The sequence below is a fragment of the Mastomys coucha genome, unplaced genomic scaffold (assembly GCF_008632895.1).
Source record: "Mastomys coucha isolate ucsf_1 unplaced genomic scaffold, UCSF_Mcou_1 pScaffold23, whole genome shotgun sequence".
Classification (NCBI taxonomy): domain Eukaryota; kingdom Metazoa; phylum Chordata; class Mammalia; order Rodentia; family Muridae; genus Mastomys; species Mastomys coucha.
In genome coordinates, this window is record NW_022196906.1 from 21,049,945 (window position 1) to 21,061,763 (window position 11,819).

The following is an 11,819-nucleotide window of genomic DNA, read 5'->3' on the forward strand; positions in this document are numbered from 1 at the left end:
TCCAGCCACAGCAAACGTACACCAGTTTGAACACCAGTACCATTGCATCCAACAAATATTTATCGAGCATCAACTGTATGGCAGTGCTGGTGTTACTAAGATGAACATGGTATACATGCAGACATGAACATGTGTGCACAAACGTGCACACACTCTTAAATGGTAATAATTCAAAGACCTTAAGCCATAAAGAAGTGTTGCAAAGTTCTATCAAGAGTTCCAGAGCCTTTTGTTTGGTTTTAGTTTTTGAAACAGAGTCTTACTCCATAGTTCAAGCTGGCCTGCAATTTATTACATGGTTCAGGTTGGTCTTAAACTTGAGGTACTATTTCACTTAAGATTCCCAAATGCTGGGATTACAGGTATGAGTCACTATGTCCAGCTTTAATAAATCTTAATTTTATTACAACAAAGTAAAAGGCTACTTCCTAAGACAAACAGTTCAGGTAACCAAAGACTTAGAAAGTTATAGAATTTCATTTTTAAAAGAGTAGTTTTATATAAGTTATATGTAGTCAGTATATAGTAACTTCAGTGTAGCCACAAATTCTTCTTATATATAACAATTACATTTGATATTCAGAAAAGGAAATGATCGACAAAAGAAAAGCATTCTGAGTTCTAGGACAGCTGTGTAGAGAGACCCTAACTAAAAGAGTAATGATAAAAATTAAAACATAAAGTAATTATTTCAGTGACTGGGTGACTTTTAGAAATTTAGTGTTATAGCCCACTATAAAGAGAGGCTACATTAGACACTGGACAAAACTTCCTCACCTGTGAAATGATGAAATTATACATACAATAATTATATGCACTGCTCATAATAAAGTAAGTCTTAATTCTCTTAAATTATTTAACCTTCAAATATGTAATGAATAGCCAGCCAGACATGTGAGTCATGCTTCAAGTTTAAAATAAGTATATCCAGAACTATAAAGTTCCAGGCCAGCTCGAACTACCGAGTGAGACAATAAAAAAATTTCCAACAAAAAACTCAAAACAAACCAACAAAACAATTTATAGATGTAGGTACTAATCACCAATCAGTTCTGCAGTGCTGTGAATCTTGCATAGGCTCAAGTAACCCGCCACTAAGTATTGAGGTTTGGTCTGTTGTTATGTTGTTATGTCTAAACCACTAAAAACATTGGGAAAAGGCCAACTGCCCTGTAGCCCACCCTGCATCTGCTTAGTTCCTTATGGTTTTTATTTCCCTACATCAACTGACCCTGGACAATGCAAAGGAATGCAGCTTTCAGCTCTTGCCCTGATCAATCAGTCTTTAGGTGTGTGTTCAATACTCTAGCCCTGTCTGGCTGGGATTGCTGTTCGTGTGGTTTGTGGGGTGACTCCTGCACCCCAACGTTACAATGCTAAATTATGTATCCCAAGGTCTAGTTGCCTCAAGAGAATTCTCTCATGTATGCCAGCTTTTGTTGTGCAAACCTTGCTCCTTAATTTAAAGCTATTGGTTGACTAAAGATGCCTACAGCCTATAGATGGGTAGAAGAGAGGTAGGCAGAGCTTCAGTTCCCAGGGTTCCCAGGCTTGGAGCTTGAGGCACAGATGAGGAGCGGGAGAGATAGGAGAGAAAGCAAGAAAACCTATGAGGTAGGTGGATTGTGAGCCTATAGCCATGAGGGTCGGCCTGTTGGAACAGAAGCGGCCCAGGCAAAACATGGCAAGTTACATCTCAGGGTTATTGACAGGGAAGCAGACACAATAGCATAGAGGGTTGATACCTGCCCAGCTCTAGTGCTTTTAAGGCTTATTATAAAAATAAAGGTTCTGTGCCATTTACTTGGGAACTAAATGATCTAAGGTGGGTTAGAAACCGCCAATTAATATTTACTACACAACTAAGCACCCCAGCTTACCTACTAGTGTGGCACACAAATCTACAAGTAGAGAAGTGTCTTGAACAACTGAAAAATAATTTTTTGTTGTTGTTGAGACAGGATCTCATGTAGTCCAGGTTGGCCCCCATCTTTCTATATAACTGATGCTCAACTTGAGCCCTTGATCCTCCAGCTTCCACATCAAGAGTGCTGGAATTATAGGCATATACCACCACAGCAGGTCTGGCAGACTGAGTCACTATTACGGATGGAATCCAGGGCGCCAGGAATGAAAATGCTAGGCAAGCATTCAAACTGACTGAGCTAGGTCCTCAGCCCCAACATTTTGTTAAAAACAGTGAAAGAGAGCTAGCTGAATGCTGGTGGTGCAGCCCTTAATCCCAGTGCTTGGGAGACAGCAGGAGGGGTGATCCCTCCTGAGTTCAAGGTCAGCCTGGCCTACAGAGCTAGTTCCAGAACTGTCAAGGCTACACAAATAAACCCTGTCTCACACAACTTAGTTGTCCAAGTCAAAACAACAGTCTATATAGTTCATTTGTTATTGGGACAAACTCTTTCCTAACTTTAGTATCAAACCATGTTACCTTGTTTTCCCAGTTCTAGGTGCCTAAGTGGGGCAGTGACTCTTAAAACTGTCTCTGGTTTTCTACAAAAAACCAGTCTAGGCCTCAATGTACTTTATAAATCTGTTCTCAATTGTCGAAGTCATACTGCCATAAACAATTGGATACTTATTTAAAATAAATTTTAAAATTATTTTTACAATTGTTTCAGAAGAAAAGGCAGTTCTGGTTTTTTGTTTGGTATTTTAAGTGACTGACAAATCTCAAAAATTGGCTTGGTTTGCATGAGTGGCAAACACTCCCAGTTACATGCAAGCTTTCTGCCAGGTTCCTAAACAATCAGTTTGTAATCTCAGATGGGGTTTCTCAATCGCGGTAATCTTTCTTTTTCCCTGCAGCAGTTTCTATAGTATGAGTGCTTTCTGGTTATAAGTTATGAAATCTATACTTGTGGGCAGAACATATGGTATAACCTGGAGCTTTTCAATCTATCTCTACCAGAGCCCATATACTTAGCTCTCTCTACCTTGGGAATCTATTGCTACGATTTCAACCAAAGTCACAAGTTCCTTCACCTTTATAAAGCATGGGTGGGGGCGGGGCCAGGGCAACTTGACTGGACTGAGTGCTGGTCGCAGGGACCACGGAGCTGGTCCCGAGAGCAGATCCTGGGTTATGGGAGGAAACCAGTTCGTGGAAAAGGACTGGTCGGGGAGAGACAAGTGGGTCGGGGATGGGCAAAGTCAGAGAATAAAGTGAGTCCGTCAAGGGACCCGAGGGGGATCGGTGTGTCAGACGAAGCCCAGAGCTACCAAGTTGCTAGGAACTGGGGCTGGTACAGATGCCCACCGAAGTCCCACACTCTCCTCGCCTAAACGAGCCTTACGATCGATGCAGAAGGTGATGCTCCGGTGGTCGGTCTGAGCCAGGGACTTGAGTGCGGCGCGCAGACAGCCAAAGCGCCTGAAGCCGGACCGCAACATCGCCGTGTAAACTTCCAGTTTCAGACCCCAGGGCCTTCTGGCCCAGGCTAGAACTTGCCGTTCGCGACCCTAACCCGTGAAACTCTGGGAGTTGTAGTCCATCAAGCGCGGGCTCCAGTAAGCCTACTGGTGTTTTGAAACCACAGTTCCCAGAGATCGTCGGGGCGGCGCCTCTGAGACGCGTCTTCTACTAAACCCGCCCGTGCACGCCAGTCGCCTCCAGGCTCTCTGAAGACTAGCCCGGTGCTTCTGGAGTTTGGATGGTGTGTTGTTGAGTGAATGGTGGTGGGTAGAGCCGTGTTAGGGATTCGGGAGCGTTTAGGGGTAGATTATGAGAGAAGGAAAGGGTGCAGATAACGAGAGGGGGATTAGAATGACTTAATCATGACTTTTCTTCATAAGTCCCAGGCCCATTAGGCTTTCTTGTCTCCATCTTGCCCCGTGCAGGTTTTGGAAGTCAAGAGCTGCTTCTTACACGTCCGGTTAGCTTCAGCCTCCTACTGAGAGGCCATGCCGAGACCCCGGAAGAGGCAGACTGGGACTGCTGGTCCAGGTGAGCTGCACCGACGCTGCAAAAGGCAGCAGGTAAAGAACGTTTTTTGTAGGGCGTGCATTATTTACTTTTTCCACTCCCTGGTTTGGAGACTCTGGGGGTTGTTGCTTATCGTCATCTTTACTCTTTCTGCCAGAACTTACACTTTCAGTCCCTTCCAATTATTTGTCCATTCAAAGAATAGCTATGAAGCACTGCGTACATGTACGGAACTGTGGTGGCTCACGCATGTTGGAGTCCTGAGACCCAAGGAGGATTGCCTTGGGTTTAAGACCAGCCTGGTACTACGTGAGTACTGCATAAGCAGGACCCTGTCTCCAAAGTGTGTGTGAAGATATCCTTTACAACCTGGGTGAAAACAGAGACTTTTTTAGAATTACATTTATTTTCTTTTGTACAGTATGTGGGAACACACACACTGATCAGAGGATAACTTGAAGGAATCAATCCCTCTTTTCCACTGTGTGACTCTCAGGGATTGAACTCAGGTCCTTAGGCTTTGTAAAAAAAAAAAAAAAAAAAAAAAAAAAAAAAAAAAAGCCTTTACCCAACTAAGCCACCTTGACAACCCTTATGTCATTAAGTGCAATAAGCCAGGCACAAAAAGTCATGCATAGTTGCACATGAAATGTAAAAAAGCTGAAAGCTGGAAATAAAAGGGAAATCGGGATTCAAGCTCTTCCTTGACCACAGGAGACCCCACCTTTCACACTCAGTTTTCTTTTCCTAGGTCCTTATCAGCCTGTCAATTTGGAATTGCTAAGTCTCTGAGGATGACCTGAATTCCCAATCCTTCTCTCCCCCAACTCCCAGGTGCTTTGGTTATAGGTTTTTTTAAATCACCAAAACCAGTTTTACTTACCCTTTAGTTTCCAAAACAGTGTAACTTCAGAGGCTACCAAAATCCTAGACATAGTTGTTAAGACACTTACTGTGGCTATGCTTACAAGCTGTGTGCTCAAGGGCTTCTCTGTGGTCCTTATCTCGTGTTTTATCTGATTGTACGTGTATGAGCGGTAGCCCTTGTGCTGGTGCAGTGGAGCTGGTTCACTTATCATATGTGCCTGAGGGGATGGAAGTCAGGTCATTTGGCTTGGAACTAAGTGCCTTTGACACATCAGTGTCTGGCCTCTTAATGCTTGAGCTCAATTTTATGTTAAACCCTTTTCCTGTTTTGAGACTGTAGTCTAGTCTGTCCTTGGATTTGTAGCAAGTCTCCTAGGCTCTAAAGTCTCAGGCTCTAAGGTTCTGTAATTATAGTCATGAGCTAACATGCCCAGCTTCATTCTCTTTGAAATTTTTTCGTGTGGTTTAAGAATCCCAGGTTGTGAGTTAAACTCAGGCTGTTGGAGGCAGTAGTATTTCCTGCTGCTGAAAGCAGTGCACTGTACATTTCAGAGAAGTAGGAACAATGGAGCCAAATGTGACGGCTCCTATCTGTCATCAAGATAATCATGAGTCCTAAGCCAGCCTAGTCGGTAACAGGAGACTCACATCACATAAACATGTGTGATGGTTCCTATCTGTAACCCTAATGCTTGGGAAGCTGAGGTCAGCCTGGGCTACAGAGTTCTGAGACCCTATCTCAACATAGATGCTTCAGAAAGTATATTCAAACCGATTGAGTATTAATGTATACATGTATGGAAACACTGTATGGTGCCTATTAAATGCATACAATTCTTGTTTTCTGTGTCAGTTAAAATTTAATAGAAAAAGGCAATTAAGACTAAGAGGTAAGAACAATGAAGATAAGATCCAATTCCTTCTCTGAGGGAAACCGAAAAAGTGTATGAGGGAGAGGTCCTGAAGACAGCTTTGTGACAGCAGGGAAGAGGAGGGATCACAGGGAAGGCCTTGACAGGGAAGCAGAATTTGAGCCCAGTCTTAAAAGAATGGGAGAGCTTTCCACCAGCAAAATCCTAGAACTCAGAAAACATGTTTTTCCATTCACAAAAATGAATTCAGAAATTAAGCAGTGGCAGGCAGAAAGGGCCTCTTTTAGAAATGACAGGTTTCAACATATTATTGTGGTTATTTAACCACACATATATGCCTGTTTTGTTTTTTATTGAAAATAGAGTCTTCTTTCATACAGTATGTCTCAACCAGTTTCCCCACCCTCCACTCCTCACAGCTCCCCCACTCCCTGATCCATCCACTCCCCCTTCTTCTCCCTTCCGAAAAGAGCAGGCCTCCAAAAGATAACAAAATAAGACAACACAAGATAAAATAAGACTGGGCAGCTCTCACACCGAGGCTGAACAAGGCAGTGCCACAGGAGGAAAAATGTCCCAGGAGCAAGCAAAAGAGTCAGATACACCCGCTCCCACAGTTAGTTTTGAGTCCCACAAAAACACTGGGCTAACAGCCATAACATACACAGAGGACCTGGTGCAGACCCATGCAGGCCCTGTACTTGTTGAGCCCATATGAGCCCTGCTTAGTTGAATCAGTAGGCCATTGTTCTCCTGGTATCCTTCATCATGACTCCTACAATCTATTGCCCCCTCTTCCTCAGGGTTCCCCTTGCTCTGAGGCAGGGATTCAATGGAAACCTCCAATTTAGACTCTCAACAAAATAAATGCTTGGCTGTGGGTCCCTGTATCCCCTCCCATCTGCTGCCTTGAGGAAGCCTCTTTGATGTTGACTGGACAAGGCATGGTCCTCATTAAACTTCTTTCAAACTTACCTTGATAATGATTATAATGGTTAATTTTTCTGAACATTTATTATGAAACTTATTTCCTAAGTCCTAGTTGTGTGAAATAATCATTGAAACAATTTCAAATAGTACTTCATTTCCTCATTGGAAAGAATAGCCTTATTGAAGGCACAGAACTTAATTGATTACTACCAGTATTCTGAGCTTAACTCTACAAGGGTCCTTTTGTCTCATTGAGTAATCTAGAAGACATCCTTTAAGAATGTATTCTTTTTTATTAATTAAATTTTACAATTTCATAAATGTACAGAATACAAACAGAATTTTTTTTTAAGTAAATCTTGTTTTTTGGTTGGTTGGCTAGGTTTTCGGGATAAGATTTCTCTGTGTAGCTTAGGCTGTCTTAGATCTCCCTCTGTAGACTAGGCTGGCCTCAAACTCAACAATCTACCTGCTCTGCCTCCTAAGTGCTGGGATTGAAGGCATGCAGTTCCTGCAGAGCCAGGGAGTGTTGGATCCCTTGGGACTGGAGTTATAGACACTTGTGAGCCATGTAGATACTAGGAATTGAACCCAAGTTTTATAGAATCTTAAGCAGAGCTATGTATCTAGCCCCAAGAACACTTTTCCACAACCCTCTCATATCTCTCTACTTGCCTACAAACCTCATGCTCACATCTATTCATTTTCCTTTGTGACCTACTGAGTTTAACCATCTATGAAGCCATGGGTTCAGAGCTGTCTATTAGAGGCTGGTGGGCTCAGCAGTGGCTACAAAACTCAAGACAGTGATTCCCCCTCTCCTAGAAAATCAGTAGCCAATAATTTTAGCAGTAGAGATAGTGGCCCATGAGCTCCTCCCCCATTCATAGATGACTGTTGATAGGACCAATCTTGTATGGGCCCAGTATAGGTAGTTGCAGTTGATGCGAGTTGATGGTTTCAGTAGTTGTATTGTATCAAGAAGTTCTCATTTTTGAGCCCCTGCCATGCAGATATTGTCCAGTCTTTACAGAAAAGATGAAGTTACTTCTCTATGGGACTGTGGTGCTGCAGCTAATGTTTTATAGAGTCTAAGCTTTGAGTCTAGGTATGACAGGAGTAAGGTTGTTTTTTTTTTCACAATGGAACATTGCATCCCAGCATGGTGACAAGTACTCTCCTTTGCTTTCCTGTTGCAGACAAGAAGATATCCGGAAAACGTTCTAAAACTGAAAGCTCAGAAAGTACATCAGTTAAGATAGAGAACTCTAGCCTTGAGAAGACTACAACCTTTAAAAATGGTGGCAAGAATTTAAGCAACTACTGGCTGATGAAGTCAGAGCCAGAAAGCCGGCTAGAGAAAGGTATAGATGTGAAGGTGAGGCTAGACCTATATTCAGTCATGCTAGTGAGATGGGTAGATGGGTTAAGGTACTTACTGTACAAGTCAGATGACCTGGAACCCACGGTGGAGAACCAGCTTCTGAAAGCTGTGCTCTGACCACACATCTTCCCACACATCATACACACTAAGCACTGCCTCCAATCTAGATACTTAAATAAAATACAAGACTTTTTGAATACTAGAATATTCCAGAGTATTTTGGACTTTAGATGTTAAGAGTAGGCACACCCTAGTCTTTGTTGTTGTTGTTGTTGTTAAAAGATTTATTATTATATGGAAGTATATGTAAGTAGCTGTCTTCAGACACACCAGAAGAGGGCGTCAGATCTCTATGTATGGTTGTGAGCCACCATGTGGTTGCTGGGATTTGAACTCAGGACCTTCGGAAGAGCAGTCAGTGCTCTTAACTGCTGAGCCATCTCTCCAGCTCTGCCCTGGTCTTATTGTAGCTTGTTAAGCTGTGCTTGCTTGATATCCCTGGGAAGCCCACTCTTTCCTGAGGGGAGGCAGAGGTGGGTTGGATCTGGGGGGTGTGGGGGATGGGGGAATTGCAGTTAGAATGTGATATATGAGAGAAGATTTAAAAAAAAAAAAAGGTATGGCCAGCCTGTGTGTTTTGTAGATTTCCTATCTAAGCAAGGGTTGGCAGACTTTCTGCAAACAGCCAGAGAGGTTTATGGATTTTCTGTCAAGAAAGTAGCCACACACAACACATTAAAAGGTAAAACTTTATTTATAAAATCAGGCATTTGGTTCAGTTTTCCAGTGTCAATCTTAGTTTGATTTTGCTGTTATGTGTTTTTAAGACAATCTAACTATGTAGCCCAGGCTGCCCCTTGAATTTAAGATCCTCCTTGCCTCCCAGGTTTACAAGGGCTGGAATTATAGGAGTGCACCCCACACCTGGCCCTGCTTGGTAGGTTGGTTTTTCTTACTACTTGCCATGCTCCTAGATGTCTCCCTGAAAAGTGTGGCCATGTATTCAGGTAATGAATATAAGCTGATCTTAGTACTAGCATGAGAAAAATAGCAATATTAGAGAATTATGATACTTTAATAAGTAAAACACAGGGGACTAGCACACTTTTATTACCCCAATTATTCATTCAACTAATCACCTTAATTAGCAGAGCTCACAATGCAAACCCAAGGCTCCTCATACATTCAACACCAGTGACTCCCTGGAACTGATTTCCAGTAACCTACATAGCTCCTTTATAGCCTGTAGCACTTTTCAGGATTAAGGAGAGAAGCCCTTGTTTCCATAGAAGCTTACCAATGACTTTTAGTAATGAATGACTTGATTTTCTTTTGCCTAGTTCAGCATCGAGGATCTCAAAGCACAGCCTAAGCAGACAGCTTGCTGGGATGGTGTTCGAAACTATCAGGTAAGGAAATGGGGCAGGAACCTTGAAGCCGACAACACTAGGATACATGCCTGTCTCCTCCACCAGTCTGCAGGAGCAGGGCCTTTTAGCCAATACTGCTTTTCCCTGAACTCTATCTGAAAATGTTGGTTCTGGCTAGTGTCCTGGAACGAGGTTAGGACTCTGAACAAAGGAACAGACTTCATTATGAATCAGAGCGAAGCTGCAAAACAGAAATAAACATCTAATAAAAACAGACTTGCTTTCTTCCCAGCTGTTAAGTGGGTAGCCCTTGTTTCTTCTTTGACACAGGCTCGGAACTTCCTCAGGGCCATGAAATTGGAGGATGAAGCCTTCTTCTACCATAGTAACTGCAAACAGCCAGGCATCGTTGGACTTATGAAGGTTAGACACATATGAGCCTGGATTTATTTGTGAAAGGTCCCACAGCTCAAACAGACAACAATGACCTCACACTGCCTGTCACAACCAGTGAGGAAAAGTGCCCTGACTGTCACCTGTGTGACAGGTTAGACTAGGAGGGGCATCATTTCAGGCCCTACTAATACTTGTCACTATCTGAGGTTTTCATCAACCTCAGTGTAGCTCCTCTTCACTAAGAGTTTCAGGATAAAACTCTGTGGAGTTGGGAGAAAATGAAAATATGTTTCCAACAGTAACTTACCATTTAGTTTTAGAACAAGACTGTGAAACCTTGTAAAACTAGGCTTTCCTTCCTCGCTATGCTTGCTTAGGCTGTTATTTCTAGAGTACCAGCTGTCTCTATGGCAAGGGAAAATGGTTAGAATGGGAAGGGAAGTTTGAGTTAGATGCATATTAAAACTTGAGCAGGGGCTGGTGAGACAGCTCAGCAGTTAAGAGCACTGACTGTTCTTCCAGAGGTCCTGAGTTCAATTCCCAGCACCCACATGGTGGTTCACAACCATCTGTAATGGGGTCTGATGCCCTTTTCTGATGTGTCTGAAGACAGCAACAATGCACTCACATATATAAAAATAAATAAATCTCTAATTTAAAAAAAAAAACAAAACAACAAACCTTGGGTGGGGAGCTAAAATGACTGGATTTGTATTTTTTTTATTTTCAGATTGTAAAGGAGGCTTACCCAGACCATACACAGTTTGAGAAAAGTAATCCCCATTACGACCCATCCAGCAAAGAGGACAACCCTAAATGGTCGATGGTAATAACTGTTCTTGTTTCATAGGGCAGAGTGGACAAAAGGAGGAAAAGAGTGTGGGGTACTGTTAGGTCAAGTAGCACAGCCCAGCTCTCAGCTAGATGAAGTTTGGCTGAATTGGGGAATACTAGAACAGAGTGTTGGCAGCCCTAATACGAGGCACCTCCTGCAAATAGCAAAAATTATGGGTGGGCACAGAAGCAAGACTGTAGTCTTACCAGCTCAGTAGGCTGAGGCTTGAAAATTGATTCAGGGACAGGAAGGAATTCAAAGACAGGCTAGGTAACATAGTAGACCCATCCCTTAAGACTGGACAGAGCCTGGCTGAACATGTTTCTGTTCCTTTCAAATGCTGTGAGTAGGTGGATGTACAGTTTGTTCGAATGATGAAGCGCTTCATCCCCCTGGATGAACTTAAAACCTATCACCAAGCCCACAAAGCTACTGGCGGCCCCTTAAAAAGCATGACTCTCTTCACCCGCCAGAGACTTTCAGTTCAGCCTCTGACTCAAGGTAAGACCTAACATGGAGAGTCGGTACCCTCACTTGAGCCATCCTCAAGGAAGGCTATGTGCTACACTGTTCATTGTTATATACCCAGTTTTTTAGTGGACAACTGCCCACTGCAGGAGCTACCCTTCAACTTCCCTATGTAGGAGATGATAAACACCTCAGTCTCACCTCTAACCCGCTTTTTTTGTAGAAGAGTTTGATTTTATTTTGAGCCTGGAGGAAACAGAACCAAGTTAATCAGAAGCCTGTACTGATGGAGTGAACAAGCCAAGATTTTATAAGACAGAAGGAGAAAGCTTGCTGTATCCACTTGGGATCATGTGCCCCAGTGATTTGTTAATTTTTCCAATAAAAGATTTAATGACAAGGTTAGAAGTGTTTTCTTCTAAACCTGTGTTGGATGTGGAGGTCTCTTATAGCCAAGCCCGGTTCCTTTGGTCAGCTGGAAGATGTAGGCACCTGCCCCTACCTCCATAGCTATGCAGTAAATAGCAAAATGTAGGACTGAGTCCCTTGTTCTCAGTGAACCTATGTCTTGATTTTTCCATGCTACTTTTGGTCATCTTTGTCCCAACAGAGTGGAAAACATGAGGGTGTTTCAGGCAAGTTGCCAGACAAACCTGAACTGGGCCATGTTTGCCTATAATGGGTGGTTAATACAGTGCTCATTACTGTTTACCATCCACTGAAAAAGAAGGCAATGTTGAAGGCATGCTGCATACTG

At 42.9% G+C, this 11,819-nt stretch overlaps 2 protein-coding genes across 11 annotated transcripts in view; one reads left to right on the plus strand and one right to left on the minus strand.

Moving 5' to 3' along the window:
- Positions 1-3,506, minus strand: part of Acad8 (acyl-CoA dehydrogenase family member 8) — a 21,951-nt gene extending 18,445 nt beyond the window's left edge. The window contains exon 1 of one of the 3 annotated variants that reach the window (XM_031345385.1): positions 3,312-3,457. Coding sequence is in view for 2 of the 3 variants with exons in the window: in XM_031345383.1 (XP_031201243.1) it covers positions 3,312-3,408 (97 nt within the window). In the remaining variant the exon portion in view is untranslated. Of the gene's footprint in view, positions 1-3,311 lie in introns of all 3 variants that reach the window. The other 2 variants (XM_031345383.1, XM_031345384.1) reach the window with 2 other exon arrangements.
- Positions 3,202-11,462, plus strand: Thyn1 (thymocyte nuclear protein 1). 8 transcript variants are annotated; one of them, XM_031345387.1, is made up of 9 exons: positions 3,221-3,671; positions 3,856-3,961; positions 7,809-7,987; positions 8,880-8,930; positions 9,334-9,402; positions 9,694-9,786; positions 10,490-10,585; positions 10,945-11,095; positions 11,286-11,462. In XM_031345387.1, exons 2-9 carry the CDS (start codon positions 3,919-3,921, stop codon positions 11,330-11,332), a joined length of 729 nt encoding a protein of 242 aa, XP_031201247.1. In that variant the 5' UTR covers positions 3,221-3,671; positions 3,856-3,918; the 3' UTR covers positions 11,333-11,462. The 8 variants fall into 8 exon arrangements, with proteins under 8 accessions (XP_031201249.1, XP_031201250.1, XP_031201247.1 ...); XM_031345392.1 differs by lacking the exon at positions 3,221-3,671 and adding an exon at positions 4,692-4,774 and having other exon boundaries at positions 3,855-3,961; positions 11,286-11,345; XM_031345393.1 differs by lacking the exon at positions 3,221-3,671 and adding an exon at positions 4,692-4,774 and having other exon boundaries at positions 3,881-3,993; positions 11,286-11,345.
- Positions 11,463-11,819: the final 357 nt, after the last annotated feature.

Excerpts from the sequence above, each read along its gene's own strand:
- Thyn1 (XM_031345387.1), top strand. The coding sequence starts at position 3,919 with ATGCCGAGACCCCGGAAGAGGCAGACTGGGACTGCTGGTCCAG. Across the intron at positions 8,931-9,333 it reads CCCACACCTGGCCCTGCTTG|TTCAGCATCGAGGATCTCAA; the intron begins GTAGGTTGGTTT and ends TCTTTTGCCTAG. Across the intron at positions 10,586-10,944 it reads ACAACCCTAAATGGTCGATG|GTGGATGTACAGTTTGTTCG; the intron begins GTAATAACTGTT and ends TGCTGTGAGTAG.